Source organism: Ambystoma mexicanum, chromosome 1q (assembly GCF_040938575.1).
Source record: "Ambystoma mexicanum isolate Mex_15411 chromosome 1q, UKY_AmexF1_1, whole genome shotgun sequence".
Classification (NCBI taxonomy): Eukaryota; Metazoa; Chordata; class Amphibia; order Caudata; family Ambystomatidae; genus Ambystoma; species Ambystoma mexicanum.
This window is the reverse complement of record NC_090922.1, coordinates 438,857,059-438,883,917: the sequence shown is the minus strand read 5'-3', so window position 1 is coordinate 438,883,917 and position 26,859 is coordinate 438,857,059. Positions and strand designations below refer to the sequence as shown.

The 26,859-nt window shown below is 46.7% G+C and overlaps 1 protein-coding gene across 1 annotated transcript in view; it reads right to left on the bottom strand.

Moving 5' to 3' along the window:
* Positions 1 to 3,862: 3,862 nt before the first annotated feature.
* The window catches only part of LOC138528480 (NAD(P)H dehydrogenase [quinone] 1-like), a 126,745-nt gene continuing 103,748 nt past the window's right edge, over positions 3,863 to 26,859 (bottom strand). Inside the window, exon 6 of the mRNA XM_069640143.1 lies at positions 3,863 to 4,277. Within this exon, the coding sequence (XP_069496244.1) occupies positions 3,963 to 4,277 (315 nt within the window). The 3' untranslated portion in view covers positions 3,863 to 3,962. The remainder of the gene's footprint in view (positions 4,278 to 26,859) is intronic.

The following is a 26,859-nucleotide window of genomic DNA, read 5'->3' as shown; positions in this document are numbered from 1 at the left end:
TAGAACTCGTCCCAGGACACCAGGTAAACAAGGGTATCTATTCAACTTACTTCCTTGTGCCAAAGAAAGATTTGACAATGTGCCCAGTACTGGACTTACGGCCTGCCAACAAGTATGTCAAGCCCCAAAAATTCCGTATGACCACGCTACAAGAGGTAATCCCCCTCCTAAAAAAGGGGGATTACATGGCAACCTTGGATATGAAAGATGCTTATTTTCATATTTCCATGCTCCCGGCGCACAGAAAGTACTTGCGCTTCAAGGTGGACAGTCGCCACTACCAATTCAAGGTACTGCCCTTCGGGATAGCTTCAGCACCCAGGGTATTCACCAAGGTACTGGCGGTGGCAGCTGCACACCTAGGCAGGGAGGCAATCCCAGTGGACCCTTATCTGGACGACTGGCTCATAACGGGGGAAACCCCAGGAATTTGCAGGACAAACATTCAAAGGACTATCGACCTCCTCCACGAATTAGGCTTCTCAATCAACGAGAAGAAGTCAAGCCTAGTGCCAAGCACCTCAAAACAGTTCCTAGGAGCAATCCTAGATACTCAGAAAGGGTTGACCTTCCCTTCGGAAGAGAGAATTCGGAATATATTACTGCAGATTCCACATTATCAGTCCGGTCAACAATTAAACGGTACGCAAAGCAATGCGGTTACTGGGCATGATGGCGTCATGCATTTACCTGGTCCCCCACGCGCGACTGCGCATGCGTCCTATGCAGGAATGGTTGGCGAAACAGTGGTCTCAGGCAAGTGGTCAGTGGGACGATCTAGTGGTCGTTTCGCCAACACTTGTACAGAGCCTACACTGGTGGACAAGAGAGAATCTCGCAAGGGGAAAACCCTTTTACGATCCCGAAGTACAGGCAGTGGTGACTACAGATGCATGCCTGACTGGGTGGGGAGCTCACCATCTCCACCACACAGCTCAGGGTCTCTGGTCTCACTCAGTAGCCAAGAACCACATCAACCTGCTAGAGCTTCTGGCAGTATTCAGAGCGCTTCGGGCGTTCGAGCCCCATCTAATAAACTTGGTGCAGATCCGGACGGACAGCACGACAGCCATGTTCTATCTGAACAAGCAAGGAGGGACTCGTTCGCCAAATCTGTCCAAGCTTGCCCAGAAAATCTGGATATGGGCACTCAGACGGAACATCTTCCTGTCAACGCAACATGTTCCAGGGGAGCTCAATTCCCTAGCGGATGCTCTAAGCAGAGACTCCCTCCCAAAAGAACACGAATGGGTCCTTCACAGAGAGATCGTAGAAGATCTCTTCTCTCAGTGGGGTTTCCCCACTATAGACTTATTCGCCACAAGCGAAAACAAACAATGCCCAGGATTTGCATCCAGGTTCCCCCAGCCAGACTCCCAAGGGAACGCCCTGTGGATGAACTGGTCAGGGATGTTTGCGTACGCTTTTCCACCAACTCCTCTCATCAGGAAGGTAGTGTACAAGATGAACAAGGAATCAATGACGCTCATCCTAGTTGCTCCCATGTGGGCGAGACAACCATGGTTTCCACACCTACGCAGGATGGCGGTGTGCAAGCCCATCAAACTCCCAGCCTGGTACAACCTACTGTCCCAGCAACAAGGTCAGACAGTGCACCAGCAACCCAATTCAATGAACCTGGCAGCATGGCTCCTGAGGTCATAGAGTTTGGACATCTCAATTTACCACAGAGGTGTATGGACATCCTAAAAGAATCCAGGAAACCAAACACAAGGCACTGTTACTTTTACAAGTGGAAGAGATTTGTTATTTGGTGCCAGAATAAACAAATCAACCCGGTTGTTTGCACTCCTTCCAACATTGTGACATACATGCTCCACCTGCTGGATGCAGGATTGGTTTTTAACTCTCTGAAAGTACACCTGGCTGCCCTCTCGGCTTACACCACATCCCAAAACAAGGGGTCGTGGTGGAAAGTACCAGTAGTTAAAGCCTTCATGGAAGGAGTAAAGAGACTTCACCCTCCTATTTCTAACCCACCGCCAGGATGGGACCTTAATGTGGTGCTAGCTAAGCTCATGGGCCCCCCTTTCGAACCCATGCATAAAAGTAGTCTCAAACACCTGACTTATAAAACTGCCTTCTTAGTAGCCATTACCTCTATAAGAAGGGTCAGTGAAATTCAGGCTCTGTCAGTGCAGGATCCTTTCTTTACTATCCACAAAGACAAACTGGTTTTACGCACACACCCTAGGTTCTCACCTAAATTTATATCTAAATTCCATGTAAACCAGTCCATCGAGCTTCCGGCTTTCTTCCAGAACCCGCAAAGCTCGGCTGAGGTAAAACTACACACCCTAGATGTGCGTAGGGCGGTCCTCTACTATGTAAACAAAACCAGACCGCTAAGGAAAACAGATCAACTGTTTGTCTCCGTAGCTACAGGCAGAGAGGGAGATCGCGTCTCTAAAGGCGCGATCTCGAAGTGGATTATCAACTGTATACAGCTGTGTTACTCTCTTTCTGAAAAAACTCTGCCTTTTACGCCAAGAGCCCACTCTACTAGAGGCATTGGGGCCACTCTGGCTTTCATTGCAAATGTTCCCCTCGACACCATTTGCAAAGCAGCTACTTGGAGCTCTATTCACACTTTTACTCAGCATTACTGCATTGACACTCATTCCAAGACAGATACACAAGTGGGACAAGCGGTTCTGAGACACCTGTTTGCTCATGACTCTTCTCACATCCCACCTCCTTCTTCTGGTACTGCTCGCTAATCTATGCACAGCATGTGATCTAAGCAGATTCCACAAGCCTCAGAAGGGATACATTACTCACCGTAATCGTATTTCTGATGCTTGTATCTGCTTAGATTCACATGCGACCCACCCTTCCTCCCCTCTGAGAGAAGGCGCATGATTGCTGGTAGTCTTACCTTTCTGTCTATCTGCTTGGATTATCTGTACTCACGCTACTCCTCATGCTTCCTCATGTCAGAAAAAAAAAAAAAAATACAATCTGAGGATCCTAGACGCGTGAGGGATCTTGGGTACAGTGGACGTCACACTAGGGATAGTATTACTGGCACGCCTGTGTCGACGCCCATTTTCGAGTTTCGAAAAACAAACTGTAATACTCCGCAGCTTCCACTAGATGTCGGCCTATGCACAGCATGTGAATCTAAGCAGATACAAGCATCAGAAATACGATTACGGTGAGTAATGTATCCCATATATATATATGCAAACACAATGATTTGCCATCAACAGATCTGTTCAACTTATAACCATCTTTTTAATATCATTGCTTTTAGTGCCTAGGACAAACGGCTCCTCTATCCACCTGCTTGACTGTTGGTTCCTACTCTTGATGAGGTTCAGACCGCAAAACCATTTATGCATTATCTTTTAGCTCTCTCATCACAGTTGTAGTTTATCCTTATGCCCAAGGAAGGTACATTTCTGAGTGTGGAATGTGAAATTCTGTCCGAAGGCTACTCCTAAGGAAGGGATACTCTTTTCTAGATGAGATCTGGCACTGTAAGAACTGCCATGACATATTTAGAAATTACACTACAGAATTGGAAGAGTAATCCCAATGTTCTTTCTATCTTGATCCTTTAACTACCAATGCACATGTGTGAAGGAGAATGGTTCCACCAATCAAAATGCTCTGTTGTGCCAAAAAGATCTACACATTTCCTGGGTAAGCGTTAAAATGTATCATCAAAACTAGACATATCAAGCATGAGAAAAAGCAATTGGCTGTAGACTTCTTCCATTGCAATGTTCCACACGGAAGCGTGAAGGCTTCTGCGCCCTTCCATTAATCTGTTTGTGTAAATTCTCTCTGTACAGAAATGTGAGTTTGAAATGAAGAAATGGGCAGTACATATAAATTAATGAAAGGAATGTATTAAATGAATCTTTATTTTTTAATAGATTTCGACCAGTCAATGCAATCCTAAAAGTCGGCGTATAGAAAGCACAGGATTTCTTTTAGATCTTGGTACTTCCAGCTCTAACTTGATTATCAGGAGGAAATGCTTTCCCCAGATGCTGCCCTACTGACAGGCCGTACTCCTGGTGAGCGCTGGCTTTTTTTGCCTCCTCTTTGAGTGCAAATCCCCCAGCAAACGACATGTCAAAGTCCGCTGCTGGCGCAAAGCTGATACACTTGTCCTCCCAGATGTTCTCCAGACGGGTCTTCCATGCTTGCAGGATCTGAGTGCGCTCCTGATGGGAGGTGTGCGAAACAGCGTAGGAAAGCTGAGGCTCCAGGACTTGGAAACCACAAAAGTTCAGTATTCCATTCTAGTGAGTAAAACCGGAAACATGTTAGCAATGAGCCCAACACCTCAACTGGAAGCTCTAACGCACAGATCACAATGCTACCCCACAGAAAGTGGGCTATTTGCCCTTCTTCAATGGCTGAGGAACATGGTGCATGTACTTGTCATTTATTTTCAATTGCGTAGAGTGTGAACTATGCTCATCAGGACACTGAGAAACAAAGCATCACCAATACAAAGACTATATAGAACGCAGTTTGAAAATACAAGAATGATGTAATAACGCAATTACAGACGCTCCCTCCTCTTAACTTGAACACAAATCTCACATAGTCAACTGTTATCAGAACATTTTCTTGTTTTTTCAGACATAGGGCCAGATTGTATGTGTTAGTGCAAAGCCAGGTTAGAGCCAAGATGAAGGGCATTCGTAAACTTGTTTGAGGTTCAAAAATGTTTATTACAAATCACTCCTTCACGCTTCCCCAATGACATCCCATTAATTAACAAAGCACTTGCCCAAGTGAAATGGGATTGAGTCAGTCATCACACACAATGGCAAACACTCCTGCTGAAACAAAATAATTGTGGCATCGGTGCGTGCCTGCTCGAACCTCTGTGAGCCTTTTCCTGCAGGATATAGGAGATTGCCTTTCACTAACAAGGGGACACATCCTGCAACTTGGTAGCGTGGGCATATCTGTCCTCCTATGTGCAGAGGGCACAGAACACCTGCCCTTCACTGAGAATATCTTGGATGGAAGAGATTTTCTAAGTTTACTGCTGTCTCAAGGGCCTTGTGACAAACTTGCCAAAACCAAAGGTAATTACCACGGGGCTCCAAAATCATCCAGCGAAATATCAGCGTACATGGGTTTTATGTTTGCCATGGACACCACTATGTTTTTCTTGGAGTACGCTTTGCAGCCAGTGGCACTTGCTTCCCACAAGTTGGAAAAAACTTGTCATCACTTAATCAACTGGCAGGTGCGATACATTGATTTAGTAAGCAATGTGGCCTCCAGTCAATCAAATGTTTGCACATCCTCCCCCCTCCGCCCCCTAGATGCACATAGAGTTAAGGTTCTGGCAGAAGCACTATAAAGAGGGGATCTATCGGAGGACTACTCAAATGTTTGAGGTTTGAGTACTGCAGAGGACCAATTCGACACATTTCCCCTGAGATTGTCTAGCAGTGTGCCCACCATCCCGATTCATGGAGATCTGCAACTCAAGGGCATTGGTCATGTGGCATGTGAGTGAGTATCTGCTGTTTAAGGGTACATGCAGCCACAGTACAAACTGTTGTAACGGAGGGAGATTTCAGCAAATGATGAACTCAGGTCCACAATGATAAACTCCTCTGGTTTAATCACATCCGAATTTGGATCTAAAGATAGATCTCTGCTTCAAACAGCGAATAGCCAGGAAGACACACCCGGCTTAGTACCAACTTTCCCTCCTGTGGAAAATGAAGCCCTTCATATCTGCTGTCTAAGCCTTGGTCCTCTCCCACCTGCATGGTGGCTAAGCCCTCTTGGAAGGCCTTCCAGCGACTACCCTGGCTCCCCGGTGATGTGTCCACTATAGTGCAGTACGAATCATCAATGGACTCCGTAAATTCGACCACTTCATTCTGACCTCATCCAACTGCACTTGCTCCCGGTGCAAGCCTGTATCATCTTCAAATCCTGCTTCCTCATCTACAAGGCTGTCACCCTGAAGTCCCTAAGCTACCTCACTGAGAAACTCTCTGGAGGTCTATGATCTACCAGAAGGTAGGACATGTGCAGACTTGAACTCTGCTGTTGCAGGGAGGAAAGAACCAGAAGACAGGCCTTCTCTGTCTATGTCCCAAGCCCATGGAACCTCCTCCCCATCAACATCTGACTCACCCCCTGGCTTCTTCAGTTCATGAAGGAGCTCAAGACTGTCCTCTTCAAGCAATGGCTCCTTTCTAACACCTAGGCCCATACACCATCCGCTCCCACCATACTTGTGAGTGGGTGGCCCCACTGTTTTCCCCCATGGTTACTTGTAGACCCATTGCTGATAATTGCCCTCCCTTCCCTGTTTCTGTGCTCCCTAACCTTTTTCTTCCTCCTATGATTGTAAAGCGCTCTATTGCTTGTCAAAGCTAGGTCCGTGCTCAATAAATACCCTAATAATAATAATAATAATAATAATAAAGCTTCCATTGGAACTAGACCTTACTGTACGTCCCCACATAGCCAAGGCCTTGAATTTGTTCTGGGGAGTGCAATGCTTCTAAAGGCAGTGGATAACCCAAGGGAATCTTTATACTTCTCCATCAAATACACAAATGCCATTCAGAGCTATCTGGCGGGCAAATACGACATCACCATAAGAGGCCTATACACACATTTCCTTCTCAATCTCTTGCCCATAAACGTGTTTTCCGGACATCAGCAATGGATACTGCCAATATGATAACACCTTGCTGAAAACCATCAACAGCCTTTTATTTCTGCCCCCAATGTACTAATATGTGGAGAACTCATTTGTTTGTGGTTGGCTGGTATACAGTACTTGGTGTGCATTGAGTGCTAATATGGGCAAAGGACACCAGCACTCTAAAAGGTGCCTTTTGGGGTAGCGACCTTTATAGCTAAGGGTTGAAGACTTAGAAGTAAATTCAGCTGAGAAGATATGGTACATGTTTGACCTGTGGGTTAACAAGGCCATCCCAGACAAGAGTACATTAAGATAGTGTTAATAATGTTAACATATCACCTTTGGAGACCAGCCTTAGGTTCACTGCTCTTGTGAATAACTACTGTCTGTGTGGACATTGTTTAAACTTATCAGATGTATTATTAATCAAGCCCTACTTTTAAATGTCTTTAATTTGAGAAATCATGCAATGTTCTTTCTTATGTGCATTATTCAGCACACCTTTCTGCTGAACAAACTAATAATTTGGACCTTTGTGACGAAGCAGCCTTGTTTACAACATTATGAACTGAAGCACCTTCCATGTCTGTGAGCATGTGAGCCTGCTAGTTGAGATGAGGGGAAAAGAAAGGAAGAAGGTCAGATTAGAGGACTAGTTGGGCAGCAGATCAGAAGTATGTGGTGGAGCCACTTGAAGCTGAGACATGGAGCAAGCAGAGCAGAGCCAAGAGGAGGGTAGAAAGGGACACTGTAGACAATGGAAATAGTAATGACAAGGCAGATGGGCTCGCAAACTACCTTTGCAAAAGCTAATTGCAGAAGGAGGATTTCAGAGAGACTGTCCAGTATCCCGGTATTAGCGGCGCCTGTAATACCAGCGTTTTTTGCTGTTGAGGTCCTGTTATGTTATGTTAATAGATCTTATTGAGCACACGTACGCCCAAAGGCATCTTGGCGCTAGTGGCTTGAACAGGTGGTTTGATGGAAAAAAAAAGAATTCTAGAATAATGCAGTTTTGAGTAGCCGACGGAAGACACGATGATCAGCAATCCCCCCGTAGATCAAGGGGAAGGTCATGTCAAGCTTTAGCAGCTGCCACCGAAAAGGCACGCCCTCCTGATCGAGCTAGCCTGAACTGAGGGGCCGCTCCCATAAGAGCCGACTGGGAGCGCAGATGACGGTTGGGTACATAGCGCAGAAATAAAAGAAATCTGATCTGCAACGGGAAGCCAGTGCAGTTGCCTTAACAGTGGAGACATGTGGGCTCCAAAAGGGGGGTGAAGAATGGATCTGGCCCCATCATTCTGGAGAAGTTGTAACCGCGTGTTCAAATAACCAGGCTGAGCCAGATAAAGCTAGTTACAGTAATCCAGTACACTCAGGACCAAGGCTTCGACCACCGGAGCCGGACATGCTGCAGAAATAAAAGGGAGAACCTTTCAGAAAATACAGATTTTGAAGTGGCCGGTCATGCATACAGCTGCAACCTGCTCATCCATGGAGAGGGATGCAGAGATTTTTACCCCCAAGTTTCTAACCGACCGTACTGGCGTGGGAAGTGGGCCAAGAAAGGAGTGCCAAAAGTCTGCAGTTTAGAACAGGTGGGGGGATGTAGTACCCACAACTAAGACCTCAGTCTTACTACCATTGAGCTTTAGCCAATTTGTCCTCATCCATGTCCCCAAATTCTCAAGACACTTGTTAAGGCGGACAGCTGTCTCAGATTGAGTGAGGTCCAGCCGGACCAGATTTTGGGTATCACCACATAAGAATAATACCAGAACCCATGAGACTGAATGAGAAGCGGGAGAGGTCTAATATAGACGTTTAACAGGATCGGAGACAATGGTGATCCCTAAGGGAGCCCGCAAAAAAGGGGGACCTGGCCCGAATGAAAAGGAGGCAAAGAGACCGATTGAGATCGATCCGCCAAAAAGGCTGTGAACCAGTCTAGAATTTGGCCAGACAAGCTGGCCGCATAAAGACTGGAGATCAGGGTAGAATGGTCAACCAGGTCGAAAGCAGCTGAAAGACCTAGCAGAAAAACTGCTCCGAAACCCCCGCGATTAACCAGGCAAGCCAAATCATCTAGCGCAGAATTCAATACAGATTCGGTACCTCTCCCAGGTCTGAACCCGGACTAAAACAAATCAAAGTAGTGGGAAGACTCCAGGAAGTTAGACAAAAGGGGTGAAACAAGTGCTTCCAAAACCTTCATCAAGAACGGTAGAAGGGAAATAGGACGAAAATGTGCTAAAACCTCAGGTTCCAGAGAGGGCTTCTTTAGCAGGGGGATAACCAAAGCATGCTTCAGTGAAGGCGGAATCACTCCACTAGCCAAAGAGGCATTCACTGCGGTAGTAATATGAGTAATCAGATCACCGGATGAGGTGGCGGAATTACCTCCAGCTAAGAGCTCGCGGTAATTCCGCCACCTCATCGGCAAACTCAGAGTTGGCCGGTGGAGCAACATGCCAGTATATGTTAATACTGCACCGGCCAACTCGGAATGAATTCCTTAGTACTTAGTTTAGTCAGTATCCTGACACAATGGGGTCATTTTTGAAGGAGTAGTGCACAAAATGAAAGCGTAAAAGTGCGTTTACACTTTTGTTTTGTGCTCCATCTAATTTTTCTGTGTCTTCCCAAGGCATAGGAGGGCAGCAAAGCCGAGATTGCATCTCTGCTTTCCTTTCCACCTTCATCTTGAGAGAGCACCCAGTTTTACACCTGCTTGAGATTTTCATGCAGGCATAAAACCAAAGGATTTCAATGGGCATTGCAACAAGTTGCCCGATTCACCTGTGGGTGCATGGAGGCTGTCCTGCTGCCTTGCTTCAGTTGGCAAATGGAACCCATTCACTCCTGGAATCCTGGAAATCTGCTTCGTAGTATCATGTCTTCTGGGAGATTTGGAATTATTAAGCATCTGGTGATCAGCAAGTGGACAGGGACCCTCACAGTTGGGTAGGCCGCCCAATCTCCTTGAATACAGAATAACAGCTGCACGCTCCTCTTCCTGGGAATATTTCGGGGGCATATACATTCTGGCAGGATGGCGATAGTAATGCTGCTGGAGTCCAACAGGGCCCAAACGACCTTCCTGTAGACTTGAACTGGTATCTGGAGAGCCACCTCTAATATACCTTCTTGGGCGTGTAGTTGTAGTGCAGCTTTTAACCTTCTTCTGTTGAGTTCTTGATGGATTTTGGGTCACCTTCCACATATCCAGAGACTGGGCAACAATGGTCAACTGGGCCCCTTTACTTCCTCGACCTGACACATCCCTCCTATTTTGGTTTCACTTCCCTATAATAGGTGGTCCAGGTCCTCTAGCTCCAGCCACTGCAGCAATCTGATGCCCCGCAATTGTCTTGTCTTATTTCTTCCAGGAAGTGACCTTCTTCCTCCTCGGAGGAATTTCCAACAGGTACAGTGTTCCTACCTCCTCCTTCCTATCTTCCTGGGTGTGTTCCCAGGTTGAGGTCCCTTCTACCTTTTGATGTTTCATTTGGTAAGGATCTTTTGGCTCACAGTACTCTTTACAATTCAATCATGTCAACCCTCAGATCCTGGGTGTCAGGATTCTGCAGGTATAGCTACTGGTATTTTCTTGCTTGTGGTATGGTTTGAAGGCCCCCTCCCCTTTGTAGGGAGCAGATTAGCTCCCTCACACCAGGTTCTTCTGCTGTCTCAACCAAGATGGTGAGCATGCCCTCCGCTTCTCTCAATTTGTTTCCACTGTGTTTTGGCTGGCATCAAGCTACCTGGGTATACCTTTAGGCTTTCATGTCCTGGACCGGTCATGGCTTTCAAATTGGGATTGGATTCCCTTGATGGTGGCCATCAGTCTCCAAACCCATCTCCTCTCTCCGGGTTTGCTTCAGCATCCCACACTACTTCCCAGCCGAATTGGCTAAACACCTCTCACTTCTGTAGTCCAATAGGCCAGGAGATTAGTTGACCAAGAGTGCCCTGGTATTATTGGGGTGGTTGGTGTGCTTAACCACAGTGAATAGCTTGTATGGTGTACTCATCTGGTTTCTGCGGTCTGAGAGAAAGTACCCAATATAATCCCTGGGAATGTTCACTCTTCCTCCACCATAACTTTCTCCTCTGCTGGTACCCAGTTAGTAGATGCACTCTGAACATCATAACTGATCAGGAATACATACATTTATAAATATCTCCAGTGGAAAGCCATTGGAGATATTTATAAGGGTCAGTCAGGGTGTGGAAGACTGGCCCTGTGACTTTGGTGCTAGGTCCGGGTTGGTGTAACCCCCTAAATCCATCTAGTGCTCTGATGCACTCATGATGTTTTCTAGGCTATGGTCGACCTATGTATCAGGGATGATGATCCCACTACTGACACCATTTGTTGCGAATAGCCCAAAGAACACCTCAAGACACAAAGACGATTAAAGGGTTTTTATTTTAGAATTTTTAGCTGGGCGCTAAGGTCATTGCTCTCTCTCTCTCTCCACCAATACAACCCTAACTGAGGTGTCCCTATGTTCCAGGTTAGTAAATAGTAAATGGTTCCACCCTACAGTCTAAGATCTTCCTAGCCCTAGTGTGAAAGGACCCAAAGGCCAATGCCCTTCCTAACTAGCCCCCCTCTGTGACTTTCTAACTAACCCTAGACTGGCAATGGTTAGTGGTTGGCCCAATGTTGTCTGTTCCCTATCACACCCATGTATACCTCTCCCATGTACTACCACCCATGTTCCCTTCTCCCTCGCTCTTCTCTCCTAATGCCAACTCCTTCCACTGTCACTTCATCTACTCTCTGTGTTTCCCTCTGCTGTCCCTCCAATGTCACTCCCGTTCAATCTTACTTCAGATTTCCTCTTCACTTCTACTCCCTCCTCTAAACTGCCACCCTCTACTTCTTAACTACACTTCCCTGCTCTACTCTCCACTATCAATCCCCTCTGTGCACAACTCCCCTCTCAGCACTACTCCTCCCCTCTCTGCACTACTACCCAACTCTCCTCAATGCTACTCCCTCCTCCACAATACTCCCTCCTCCACACTACTACTCCCTACTCCATTCTACTGATCCCTCCTCTATTCTACTGCTCCCTCCTCCAGTCTATTACAACTCCACGCACCTCCTACTCGGACACACTCCTTTCACTCAGTCTCAAACACTTCACATTCACCCCTTATATTACTTACCCCTGCTGGTCTCTGGTCCTTCCCCAACACCTCCTCTAACCTCACCCAAACAACCCACACTTTCTATTTCCTGGCCCTCTTTGTGCCATTGCCACCTTTGGATTAGGATAGAATGGGGCTCTTCCCAAAAGGGTCACCACCCCTCAGCTGAAAAGGGTCTGTATGCCCCCCTGATAAGGTTTATAAATATATATATTGTATACCAACCATTTCTCAAATGGGTAAATAATCGGCCTGCCATCTGTGCACAGTTCAAGGTGCCACATACGTTCAGCAGACTCCACTTACCTATTTATATCCCACTCAGATTGCATAGTAATGCCACCATTTCCAGATTTCCAGGATTATGTACTACCTTTTGTATAGTGCAGGGATGGATGGAGGAAAGAGCAACACGCCTCAGGTGTGCTGTAGAACACATTTTGGAAAAGAAGAGTGTTACAATTGATGGATTCTTCAGGAAAGACACTAGAGCCACAGATGGGATGAGTAACCTATCTACTAAGGTTTCTAGTTACAAGTCTTCAGGTTCCAAGTTACAGGTAAGAAAATTAGGTTAAGGGACACAGAAACATCCACCGGCACCCACTCAATCAGGCAGCTAACTCTCAACTGACATATATAGAACGCTCACAGGGAAACACACCAAAAGTCAACATCGCACATTCCACATGCATTAAGGCAGCTCACATGCTCACAGCATAAGATAAGGGAAAGTAGCATATTACAACATATCTGCCTCCTTTATAAAACAGCCAAAGAGAGAGATGGATTTCAGAAATATTCAACTAGCACAGATGACATATCTGACAATAACTCCATTCCCAAACAAACCAGGAGAAAACACTCCCACCACACCAACCCTTCACCTTCCTACAGGATGAAAGAACCACAGGACCAAACCACCTGAAACCACACCAGAGTTCACGCGTGCCTGCTGGACAGCAGAGCAACTCACACAAAAGGGACCAGCCCCAAACAATCCAGGCAACTCACAAATGCCAACTACCCAGCAACACAACACAGCCATCTCTGTCACACCACCAACCAACACGACTGTGCACTACACAGCACACCAAGTGACCACCCTCTTAGCTGTCCAAGATACATCTAAAAAGATAAATGGTTTAACAACTGCCCACATAAACCAAAGTGTGGGATGGACTACGCCCTCGCAAGGTACCGACGTTACGCTACCACGTAACTCCCGGCTCCTCCGAGGACCAAGAGCCTGGCGGTTGTATCCCTGCTGATGCCTGTCACGACAGCACACCCGCGATTGTGCCAGTTACCTTGGTCGCTGTGGTCCTGCCCCGTCTGCCCACAGTGGTCTCCTCCTGCTCCTTGCCAGTGCGGCAGGATACCCTGTTCCGGGGGGGAGTGAGGCTGCTGGATGTGGCCATATTTGCCTGGAAATCCCCGACACGTCTTTGCTGGATCAGGCATACGTGTGCGTACGTTCAGCATAGCATTGCCTAGCAACTATCAAACAACCTCATTCCCGTGGGCATAAAAGCAGCTCTGTGCATCTCAACAGCCTTATTTTCTCGCTCTTGTTTCTCTGTGCAACCACCCTGAGTGTTTCCTTGCCTTCTCTCTGCTCTATTGTCCTAGTTTCTCTGCCTTGCCTTTCCGTCCTTGCCTTTATTGTGCCCTGCATGGTCTTCCTTGTTGCTTGCCTCTCTTCAATGACCTGGCTAGCGCTTTTTTTGGAGCTTCCATCTGGATTTCCCTGATCAGTGCCTTGCATTGTTTTTGTGCCACGTTACACTTGGGGAATCCTTTCGGTGGTGCAAGAAGACTTACCCTGCGTCCTGCCACCTAGGTATTGTGTCTGGGTAGGCGGGTACAGGGTGGTGCTTCTACACTGCTCTTGCACAGTTCCAGTACAGAAGAGCATCATGGCAGATCCTGTTTAAAGGACCTTGAGATCAAGTACGTGCCAGTGTTCCATTCAACTTGACAACCGGGTGTCCAACCCCAAAACAAATGGCGTAACACCAAACCGGTGCAAAATGTCCAACAACAACAGTGCAAGGTGTCAAACAACCCACTAAACTAATGTAATATATTCCAACACTAACAACTGCACTCACTGGTGTCCAGCACCACCCAACAAAACACTGCCACAACTCAACTACAACTAGGCATCCACACCTAACTCCCTATGAAGTGTCCAACAGTCCACTAACACAAATGGCACGGTTTCACTGAACCCCCACAAAAATGTTGGGTGTCCTACACCCATGAGGCACCTCGTAGGTAGGCCAGAGTCCCCTCAATGACAGTCACTACTCTACCACACACAATTGCTGGCTGCCTCAAACTTAATTGATGGTTCGCTACGCTACCAATACGTTTACAGAGCAAGACACACAACACATACCCTCACCCACACAGCACGCAGCAAATAAAACATTTCAAGAGACACCGTCAATGAAGAAAATTGGCCTTGACAAGTCTATGCCCTAGTTGTAAGTCCACTAGAGCTGTCGGTTCCTGTTGAGGGTAAGAAATTAACATAATACACACAAAATCACCATTGCTTTTGTAGATTCCTAAACTGCACAAAGGCCAGGACATGCACACACCACCTACTCACATGCCGTCACGCACTCCACAAGCAACCATTTGCACTTGCCCTCACTCCACTAGCAATGGTTTCCCCAACGAATCATGTTAAACATCACAACAGGCCTTGCATTACAACGCTAACCTGCTATGGTTGCTACATAATAAATTAGAGGTTGAAAGATGAATAGGCAGTTAAGAGATCACAGGCCACACCCCACTGCATCCAGTAATTTTAAGCCAACGCTTCCTTAGGCCGTACCACACAAAAACAAACTGGCCCATTATAAGGCAAAACCAAAACACATGACCGTTCAGATGCAAAAGATTCTCGAGGTAGAAACTCCTCCTCCAGAAAAAAACAACTGTGCAGCGTCTCTTCAAACAATGCCAGACGACATAGTAAAGTTCAAACAGAACCTGCCCCAACTGAAACAATGCCTCCTGGTTGGACAGCACTACCAGGAGGATAAAACCTCCCATTCATCACGACAGATCCTGTTAGCGTCAACCCCATGCAGCGTGAATATTCCTCCTTCCCCTACTAGCAACGAATGAAACGGCACCCAAATAAACAGGGAAGGACCTTCTTCCAGCAGCTCTTCCAACGCTCCCATGTCGCTTCTGCATGTATGCCTGTCATCACGCTCCCAAGTTCTCTTTTCTAAACCGGCAACGGGAAAGTTCCAATATGTCACCATTTGAGCTCTGGGGCTCCTTGTGAATGGAGCTTCACAACCAATGCGCAGCCAGGAGCCCAGAGCCCGGCGCCACTCACTTCTCGGGCCCTGCAGCCATGCCCCATACAGCTGCCACCTCAGTCAATACACAAAAGAGACCACAACTGCTCAGAGTACGCACGCTCTGCCGCCAGAGGATATGGACATCGCAGGGCCCAAGTAATTTATCTAGGCGGAGCCTCCAGCAGTCACCCATAGCTCCAAGTATTTTGCCTTCACTGCCTCCTGCAGCCACGGCCCTTCTGCCCCTTGCAGTAATGGTTCTTCAGCCCCTTGCTGAAGCGGGAATAACGTCATCTTCACCTGCCCCTCGCAGACCCAAGCAGGCATCGAAACCCCAACTACCACTGGCTGGCCTGGCAACATCTTCTCTCTTTCTTAACACTCGGCCCTTAACAGCCACTTGCAGCACAGCAGAGGCTGACACCTCAGCTCCTCACAGCAGCCCCTGCCTGACCTCTTAGCTTCAGGTGAACAGGGTCTTCTCTTTTTGGGGTGGGGGTGTGGTGGATGTCTCACTGATGATACTGGTTCTGCTGCTGCACCCTTTCTGTCGCTGTCCCCCTGGAACAGCCATTACAGAGTTGTTCTTGTGAACAGGCCAGTTACTGCTTCCTCTCCTTACCTCACCTCTCTGCGCTTCCTTCCAGGTACCACAGGGTCTTCCAGCCAGCTCGTTGCCAATGGTAAAATGAATGGAATCTTCAGGAAAGACACTGGACCCACAGATGGGGTGAGCAACTTCTTTACTAAAGTTTCCAGTTACAAGTATTCGGGTTATAAGTTACAGGTAAGAACATTAGGTAAAGGGACACAGAGACATCCAACAGCACCCTCTCACTCAGGCAGCTAAGTCTCAACATATAGAACACTCACAGGGAAACACACATCAACATTCCACAACTCACATTCCACAGGCATTGAGGCAGCTCACATGCTCACAGCATAACATAAGGGAACGAAGCACATTACAAAAAAAGGGCATGATGCTTTAATCATGATTGCAAGCATTTCTAAAGAGGTTGCTCGTGTTTAAATCATTAACCTGAAACTCCCTTGCCTGCTGCAGATGCTTTAGGAACACTTCCTCCATTTCCCTCTTCTGGTTAAAATGTGATTCTTATTGTGAGCACCGGTGAAGGGGTGGGGAGTAGCGAAGATACGGGGTCGGACAGGAATTGGAGGTACAGAGGAGAATCGTGAAGGGAGGGGGGAAATAGGCAGAGATGCACATTGAAAATAAACCACTGCACTCAAATAGATAGGGAGACCATAAAGGCATGGGACACAGACATCCCATAACCCACAGTGGACATAAGGTGTGACATGGAGGCAGTGGCAGAGCCAGGTGGCTCCAAAGAAGACAGTAGGGGATTGGCTCTAGAGAAAACAGTAAGGTGAGAGTAAAGAAAAAGGGGCCAGGATGAGGAGAGAGGATGTGTGGGAGATGTGTGTGGAAGTAAATATTGGGAAAGAGATGCTGAAATAGGGGCTGGGCTAGGTATAGAGTGGCAGCCAGATAGATGGGTACAGAGGGATGGCATCCCGTGATATTATCAGAGGTAAAAACATTGGCGGGAGGACGATGGTTTGTTTCTCTCTCTACCCAGAACTTTCCACACATATTATAGGACTGGAGTTGTTTATATTATAAGGCCAGTCATTGATTATGTTGGGGTGGCTGTTTAGTAGAGAGAAAAAGAACAGAGAGCAAGATGGGTAACAGACAGTTGTGTTCAGTGACAGGGTGCGCAGTGGTACATTGTGCAGCGGAAGCAATACATGGGCACAGGGAGATGGGGCCCAGAAACTGATGGCTAGGATTAATAACATATTATTTTGTGTTCTCAGCAATGGGTTCCTCAATTTTCTGGGTACAGTAATGTGCTCCTTGAAGCATCTCATGTGCTTGATGGAATTACCAATAATGATCTCGGACCCAAATAACCGGACAGACTAAAAGAATATGGAAAAGTACTACTTTATTATTAGCATACAAATAAAGTAGGGCAATCTGTCGAACAACATATAGTATTTCAGGTACTCACACCCAAATGTGATTATACAAAGGTTTTATAACTCGATATGCATCATCTATAACATCATCCTATGTGACAGACTGTAAAACCTATTGAGGGAGGGATTTGTTAAGGGAATATGGATACCGATAGTATGTATAAGTGTTAATAACTTCATTGGATGCCCCTTATCTGGTGGGCATGCCTTGAACCACCTCTAAATACATATAATACTGATTATAACAGAAAAATGGCAGCGGGTTGGTGTTTGCAACATTGTATAGCATGTTGCTACATAGACCCCCTGATTGGTTGGCATTCTCTCCCAACCTTGGACTTTCAGCTTGTTAGCAGCATTTAAGCAAAACGAAAGTCATGTGCCGAGAGTAACGTCAGACTACTCCCCCAATTTCCCAATTAGTCCATAATCTCTCATCAGTCAGCGCTCAAGCCAAGGCTTCTCCTTTGTAGTTGACCTCAAAGCCTGTTCTCTGTTCTGGGACATTCAAGGGAGTGTAGGCACACCATTATCTCTGTTTGGGCTTAATGAATAGCCCTTGTTTTCAACTTCCCAATCACGTGTGAGGAGACCACAAATGTGTCCATCTCAACCTTCTATTTGCTGCTATTTGATTTAATTGAGCTGGGTGTCATTATCCTCGTTGGCCTCTGGAGACTTGCTCACTTCATCTTGCATAGCTTTTCCGCATCTTTAATGCAGAAATTAAACCTAAGGCCATCCTGCTGCACCTATACAAATCAAAAGGCGTTATGAATGCCGTTAGATCCATAGAAAAGGGATGCAACTTCACCTGATGGTAAGCTGCATTCAAGTGTAGCATTGAAAACACCTTTCCTCCATCAATTTCCAACAGCAAATTGTCAATCTATGGCAATGGAAACCTATCATGTAACACACTCTTATTTAAACCCCTCAGGTCAATACATAGTCTGACACTCCCATTTGGCTTGCGCACTGCCACTATGGAGCTTATCCACGCCGCCACCTCTGCTTCTTCAATGATCCCTTTGCTCAACATTCGTTCCAGTTCCTTTTCAAAATCCTCACACAGGGCCAATGGTATAGTACGCACCTTGAATCTCACCGCCATGGCACCTGGTCTTAATTTTATTAAGTGTACAAACCGTTTTAAACAACCAGTTTTCTTCTCAAACACTTTGGGGAACCATCTTGTGATGTCATTCTTCTCCTCCACCGACTCCCCCTTTCCTGAATTTTTTCATATGACCGAGTTGGATGGTCCGGATCCGGTCTAAGACCCAAGTCAGCCTGTGGATCCCATGAAAGCAGGTTCCACCCTTTCGCAGTGACCCTCACCATTCCCTGAGCGTAACTTTTGCCATACTTGAATTGCACCCAGAATACACCCACATGTCTATCGGTACACCTCCATAGGCCTGAGCTCTCACCGTGGCTTGCCACAGTGCACATAAATTAAACTTTTCCCTCCATGTATCTAAATTCACAAGTGTATAGTCTGTTCCGCTATCAATTAGTAGGTTTACGGGAACATCATTCACATTGATCTCGCCATGTGGTTTCGCTCTTCTTGGCCTTGCATCAATTGCATTCGCCACGCAAGTTTCATCTTCATCACTGGTACCACCATGTTGCCAGTAGCACGTACCACCCTGCATTGTCTTATTGCCTCCAGGCCTGCTCCAATGCATTCAGCAGTAAGCAATGTGGCCCTTCCAGCCACATTATCTGCAAACTATATGATGCATAAAGCATTGCTTATCACTTGCTATATGGCCTGGTTTGCCGCATCTTTAGCACCTTTTGTTGAAAGTCTTCCCATCGTACTTCTGTTTCACTTCTAACTTCTTCTTTGATGCTTATTTGTTAGCGGTTTTCTTTGTAGCGTTTTTTCTAGTAGATTAGTTGATGTGATCCCTGCTATTCCAGCTTCAGCATCCAAAGCCTTAATGGATCTTTCTGTGTGTTCTACCATTTTCGCTACTTCGATTGTTCTCTCTAGGGTTGTGTTCGTGGCGCATCCTCCTTCCCGCCATAATGCCTCCCTGACCTTCTGGTCACTGCATCTTATCATTAGCTGATCCCTAATGTGTTCATCTCTGCAATGTTCATAGTTGCGTTTTATTGCTAGTCCACAAAGTACTGTTACAAACTCCTCCATGAATTCATCACTCTTTTGTTCCCGCATAGCAAAATGGTACCTCGCTAGAAACATATTTTCTTTTACAGTAAAATGTTTATCCAATTTGGCTAAACTCTGATCATAACTCAGCAAACCCTCTGATTCACTTGCAGAGAGTTCTGGTAATTTCTTAAAAATTGCCTGTACTTCTTGCCCCAAGCAATGATACAACAAGGAGTCCTTCCTGTCGCTGGCGAAGTTGCTGTCATATACTCTGTGTATATACCTAATGAACCCTTCCTTCCAGTCATCCCACTTCATACTCGGTTCTCCTGTGTGGGACAAAAACAACACTGGCCCTGGAATGTTCATTTTTCTCTGTATTAAGCTTTGCCTGACCTTACAATGGCCCCCCATGCTCTCTTTTCACGGATGTCCCAAAGGTCGCCTGATCTTAACATGGATGCTGCGCCTCCTTACGTTGCTGTATGCCTAGCAACGTTGTCCAAGATTTACAAGTAAAATTATCTTGTTTCCTTCATGACCGCTGTGCGCGCACTTCGCTGTCCCTCTTTACTGGGATTCCTATTCTGCACACCGTTACCAGGCCCCACGGCGCACCATACCTTGTGATGCTGTATAAACAGGTGCCTTCCAGCTGGTTGCCGGCCGGGAGGTCGCGCAGTCAATTGGATCTGTTTCACTGGCCCTGCTGTCAATGGCCCGGGTGGTTTTCTCTCTAGGCAGCGGCCGGATCCATCTGTGTGCGTGCAGCGGCTCAATCTGTCTCACCCTGAAGCTTTCGGGTCTCACGGCAGGGCTCGCATGAAACTGCTTCAGGTGGCAGGCTGGGGCTGCTGCTTTTTAGATCTTTGTCGCCAGTATTACAATTCACCCCAGACACCGGAGAGCAAGGTAGCACTTTTACTGCTTAAGTTGCTTAGATGCAATCATGAACAGGCGTTATGGTGTAAGCAGCCCCAACCTGCTTCTCCATCAATCACTGCTTTCTCTATTCATAACATAACCTTCCAATCAGTATCATGTCGTTTCTAGAACATTGATGGACTATGCTGTCCAATCCATGAACCTGACAGCATGTGCAATGTACAATGAATATGCCTCTATTTATATACAAGGAATGAACAATAATCTACACCTATGTGCATATGCCTAATGATATACAATATATGCCTAATGATATACAACATGAGTCCCTAGAGGGAAAGGGTGTTAGCTTGAAGAGGGAAGAAAATGATACCACCTGGGAAGTAGGAGAGAATACAAAACAGACGTGTTTAAAGGAAAGGGTTGTTTGGGTAGAGAGCAGGAGGAATACCAGCTTGGAGATGGAAAAAATGGTTACTACCTGGCAAGTAAGAGAGAGTGAAGGATAAGTATTCATAGAGAGTGGAAGGCATTGTCTGGAAGAGAGTGAGAAAGGTGCTGGCTTGGAAGCATGGGTACCAGCAGGGAAGTAAGAGACAGTGGGCCTCATTACGACCCTGGCGGAGTGGGTTTACGCCAGCGGTATTCGTGGCGGACCCTTCCGCCCTACTACGAGTTCCCGTAGCGCCATGGAGCCTTTTTCCGCCTGGTTTTTCCGGGCGGAGAAATCCATGGCGCTACGGGACCTTGTTGTTAATTACGCCACCGTAATTTACGGTGGCGTAATTAACGCCTTCCCCACTCCCATTATACCCTATGGGGCAAAAATGGGAATGGGGAAGGGTAAAATGGGGATTGGGGATTTACCGCCCCGCCAAGGTCGGAATGGGGCGGAAAATCCGCCAACCCCCATGGCGGTATCGGCAGCTTTCCGCCGTGCTCCATGGTGCATATTGCACCACGATCTCCGCCAGGGTCGTAATGAGGGCCAGTGAAGTAAGTGAGACTACATCAGACAGACAAAGGGGATAGTATGAGGTCGGAGGGAGAATAGAAAGAAGCATTTGAGGAGGAAGTGGGCAGCTAGGAGAAGTGTTGCATCTCCATTAATGCCACTAGAGATAACAAGATAACAAGACCTCCCAGTGAGCAAAACCCTGAGTGAGGACAAAAGACAAATGACCAAGGAGGCAAATGTATGGCAGACCCCAAAACTAAGGCAACTAAAACAGCTGTCTACCAGAAAGCCATGAAACGGGGGCTGAGGAATTCGAGTAGAAGAGGGAGAGAGCCCGATGAGAAAGCCACCATTCTTATGGGTTTCAGAGGAGACAGGAGTCGGCCTGCGAGAGACTTGTTGTCACGACTCGCTCCCTTCGCTCCCGTTCCCGCCACTTGGGGGCATGTTTTGGGGCTTATTCCTTGCTGGACATTTCCTCCGAACCTAATGCCACAGTGCTGTAATGAATTGGGAGCGCTAAACCCCTATTTTCCAAACTACTTCCCTTCCGGATCCATTCCAGGTTTTTGGCAGCCAGCATGCTTCTTTAACCAAATGACTGTGCTTCCCAGAATGCCTGGCCCACTGCTCCACCTCCACCCTTGCAGGACAAGGTTGGGTGGAGGATAGGCAACACCTGTGGCTGCAGGTGCAGCAGTCAGCACACCTGAGGCGTGTGCTCGTTAAACAGCTTTAAAAGCCTCAGTCTCACTTCAGTCCAGCGCTGGTCATCGTTTGCAGTGTTCCTGTTTTTGACTAGTCCCTGGTTCCTGGTTCTTTGCCTTTGTACCTACTTCCCTGTTCCTGTTTTCTTGTTTCCTCCGCCCTGAATTTCGGATTCATGCGCTAATTGATTTCTGCTCCCTTGATTTCCCTTTTTGTCTTCCTCTGTTTGCAGGCAGCAATTCTCAGTGCTTTCCCCTTTTAGATGCAGCCCAGTTTGTCTGTGTTCTATATTTCTTTGACTCTGTCCTTTGCTGCTGTTACCCATTTGCCTTAGCCTTCCTCTTAGTTTAGTTTCCTGTCTTTTCCTTGGAGGGGTAGGGAGAAGTTTGCATAGGTTATTTCGTTTTTTCCCTGCTCCTGATCCTTACTTTCTAGAGGATCCATTCCATGTTTTCCACTGCACTTCTGCATTTATTTTCCCTTTGATTATTAGGTGTGGTGTGCGGTAGTAGCTAGCTCCTGTGTGAATGCTTATGTTTTCCTCACTATTTTGTAAACACTATTCCCACTCAGGTATTTAGTTTTCCTTCCATTGCTGTTCTAGCCTTTCGGGTCCCAGTTTCTTCAACAGGATTCGTGGGCTAGCTGACATTCAAGAGGTTTATCTCGTCCTCGTGAGTACAGTTCTTAAGTTCCCTTATGTAATACCATCAAGAGTGTTAGTACACAGATCCTGTCATTGCTTGCCCTCCACGTGGGTTTAGCGCTGTCAGTACCTGTAACAGCAATTGGGGGTAAGGCGCTTGCCGACTTTCCTCGCGGTCAGGTGCTTACCCCACATCCCTTTTCATATATTGGTTTTGATGTCACACTCTATTTGCACTCCTGGGTTCTAGCATAACTGAGTCGTAGTTCCTGGGTGCACATTTCCCTTGCCATATTCGCTGCCTTTGTACTCGCCTGATTAATCTTGACAGTATGACAGTATGACCAGCCCAAAATTCCCATTGAATATGGCAAGTTTAAGAAAGAAAGGCAGCAAGGCCTCTAACAAGCTTGTACAGAAAGCTTCCCCTACATTTACCTGTGACAATCAAATCACTAGTCTTGGCTTAAATGAACTCCTTGTCACGAATGGGCATTTACGAGCAAAGTATTTTTCCCATAGGATGGCACATCCTACATTGCCTGATCCTAGTTCGATCTTTTGTTCTGATCCCGATTCTATGTCAGCGCAAGCCTTAGCCGCAGAAAACAACACACTGTTAGACTTATTATACAAGAGTACCTCTGTTGTTGAACCCCATGATTCCAGTTGTGCTTCACCTCAGATAGAACAGTTTCATGGTACAAACATAACGAATGGAGGGGTTCCTTGCATAACTTCAGTTTTCTACCCTCAGTCCAAATACTTCTTTGCACAAGTACATACGGTAGTCCCTAATGTCAAGAGGTCTAAGGTCAATAGATTGCTTAAGGGTAACACAGACCAAGTTAGTATGAGAAAGTATAAATCTCAGAACCTGAAAGCAGTTGAGGATAATGCACAATCGGTGCACATCCAGATTGCTAGTGCAGGATCCAGCCCTGATGCCACTATGCCTCCCCCTGTGCCTACTGATAGTGATGTACAGTTAATGCAGGGCATGCTAAGAGCTAAGCTTGAGGAGTTAACACAAGAATTCATTTCTTTACAAGAGGAGAATAAGATCTTGCACGCATTCCTGAATACACCTCAGACTTTATCCATTGATGTTGATGAAGTGAACACAGTTCAGCCCCTGAGTGCAGAGACTTTGGTAAACCATGATAATTGCCAATATGTTAGATCTATTGGAAGTGAAAGTCTTTCTTCTAGCACAGCGCTCAATCTGGGCACAGTTTCTAACAATTGTTCTGCTGATTGTCAGGGATTGCAGTTAGCTGAAGATTTACAAGCCACTCCTTTACCTAAAGTTTCCTGTGTAGCCGTCTGTCATAATTCTGAGCTAGCACACATACAAGCTTCTGATCTCCAAACACAATACACAAAGGTGGCATACACAGATTCAGTCACTACAGTAGGCTTAGGTCCTGCTCTTGATACAGCTGCTGAGACTGAAGTAGATGTTAAAGCTGAGGTGGAAGACGATCTTACCTCTGGGTTCACTCTTCCTTCTGCCAATTCTGATCAATACGAACAGTCAGAGACAGTACAGATTTCATGTTCTGATGAACTCATTCCACAGTATACAGAACCAAAAGACCAGCAGGCGATTCCTGAACTGTTGATTGTTAATCTGCCTCTTTCAGAAGCTAAGACAGAGGAATGGACAATTGACGAAATCCTGATTAACAGAGACTTTACTATGGTGATTCCACTGGTTGATTTTGACTTCCACAAAGAAAGAGACTCTGTGTCACCCACTAAAGAAAAGGACTGCAAGGGTACAGTTCAGTCCTTGGTTACTGGAGCCAAGGAGTCTAATGCCCTAAAGGTGCCCTCCATTCCTGAGCCACTAATGTGTCTATCAACTTCTGAGACTTCTGTGTGTCCTCCTACAACCATTGACTCTTCTATGATCCAATCCACAGCCCTGCAGTCATCTTTGGTACACGTGTCTTCAATCAATGAACCGCTGCCATGTCTGCCATTTAATCAAGAGCCTCCACCATGCACGGGGTTAGTCCCAAAGACCCTGACATGTTTGGATTCAGCTACCGAGATGGCTCCAACTCGCATGCCTTCAGCTTCAAAGTTTCCTCTGGCCTGCCTGTCTTCAGCTACAGTGACTCATCCAGAAGATCATCCTTCAGCCAGAGAGCCTCCGGTAGTCCATCATATGTGCATGTCTTCAGTTCCAGAGTTTATTGCTTGTTTGCCTTCAGTTCATGATACACCGGTATCCTGCTTAGCTTCGCTTCCAACATCAGAGGTATACCTGTCTACACCATCAGATCCTGCTATATTTTCTACTGCTCCAGACAGTCCTCCTGAATCCCAAACATTTACTGTCGATGAACGTTTAGATTGCCTTTCTTTTGCTTCAGGAGGAGCACCAGAATGCCTGCCTTTTCCACAAGACGATTCTCCCAACTGCTTCACTTTAGCATCAGAGCCTCCTAAAAATGCAGCATCAGAGTTTGAGACTTTTGCCAGCTCCCGCTTCAGAGTCATCAAGCTGGACCAAGTGGTGAGTCAGAACCACTCACCTGGGTGTGCACAGGGGGTGGTGCAGACCGGCGTATTACCTACAGAACTTGTGCAACAGAATTCCGCCAAGAAGCACCAGTTGGGTGCTAGTAGCCAAAGGAAGGGAATGACTGCTGCAGTTCAAGATGTGTCTGTTATTGCTCCTTCTGCGAGTGTGCCTGAAATACCAAGTACTGTGTCTATCACTCCTATCAGTATGCCAAACGTCCCTGCTGTTGTATCCAACGTGCAACAAAGTGGCTACACGACTGTCACCAGGAGTACCAGCCTCGTACAACCCATGGGACTTCCAGGCATCCAAGGCGTAGAATATGTGCAGTCAAACCTTAATCATTTTCAACCACAAGCCTTTTCCCAGATGGATGACAGAAAAAGATCTGAACCTCTACCTCAGCCGCCACCTTCTCTAATGGCTGAACATGAACCTTTCCTGAAGCCAGCAACTTCCTCACCTCCCGCATGTCCGCTCTCGGCGGAAAGGCTAACAGAACTTCTACCATCGTCTAAGGCAAGTTGCACCAGCCTGCCTCCCTCCTCAAAGACTTACAAGGGTCCACTCCCAGTGACTGAGCTTCCTGGACCTTCCAACTCTGCTCCAGGTCCTGCAAGTTCTTCATGCCTTTCTTCGAACCATGAGTCTCTTCCTCACCAGAAGTCACCGTTTCCATCAGTATCACCTCCAAAGACAACACACTCCTATCATGGAAGCCCATCTGCCTTTGCCCACAAGCCACCATTTCCATCAGTGCCACCTCCAAAGAAAAAGCACTCCCATCATGGAAAGAAGAAGTCTCGTACGGGTGGCGGGCACCCGAAGAGGGCCGTAGGAGGGGGTATACTGTCACGACTCGCTCCCTTCGCTCCCGTTCCCGCCACTTGGGGGCATGTTTTGGGGCTTATTCCTTGCTGGACATTTCCTCCGAACCTAATGCCACAGTGCTGTAATGAATTGGGAGCGCTAAATCCCTATTTTCCAAACTACTTCCCTTCCGGATCCATTCCAGGTTTTTGGCAGCCAGCATGCTTCTTTAACCAAATGACTGTGCTTCCCAGAATGCCTGGCCCACTGCTCCACCTCCACCCTTGCAGGACAAGGTTGGGTGGAGGATAGGCAACACCTGTGGCTGCAGGTGCAGCAGTCAGCACACCTGAGGCGTGTGCTCGTTAAACAGCTTTAAAAGCCTCAGTCTCACTTCAGTCCAGCGCTGGTCATCGTTTGCAGTGTTCCTGTTTTTGACTAGTCCCTGGTTCCTGGTTCTTTGCCTTTGTACCTACTTCCCTGTTCCTGTTTTCTTGTTTCCTCCGCCCTGAATTTCGGATTCATGCGCTAATTGATTTCTGCTCCCTTGATTTCCCTTTTTGTCTTCCTCTGTTTGCAGGCAGCAATTCTCAGTGCTTTCCCCTTTTAGATGCAGCCCAGTTTGTCTGTGTTCTATATTTCTTTGACTCTGTCCTTTGCTGCTGTTACCCATTTGCCTTAGCCTTCCTCTTAGTTTAGTTTCCTGTCTTTTCCTTGGAGGGGTAGGGAGAAGTTTGCATAGGTTATTTCGTTTTTTCCCTGCTCCTGATCCTTACTTTCTAGAGGATCCATTCCATGTTTTCCACTGCACTTCTGCATTTATTTTCCCTTTGATTATTAGGTGTGGTGTGCGGTAGTAGCTAGCTCCTGTGTGAATGCTTATGTTTTCCTCACTATTTTGTAAACACTATTCCCACTCAGGTATTTAGTTTTCCTTCCATTGCTGTTCTAGCCTTTCGGGGTCCCAGTTTCTTCAACAGGATTCGTGGGCTAGCTGACATTCAAGA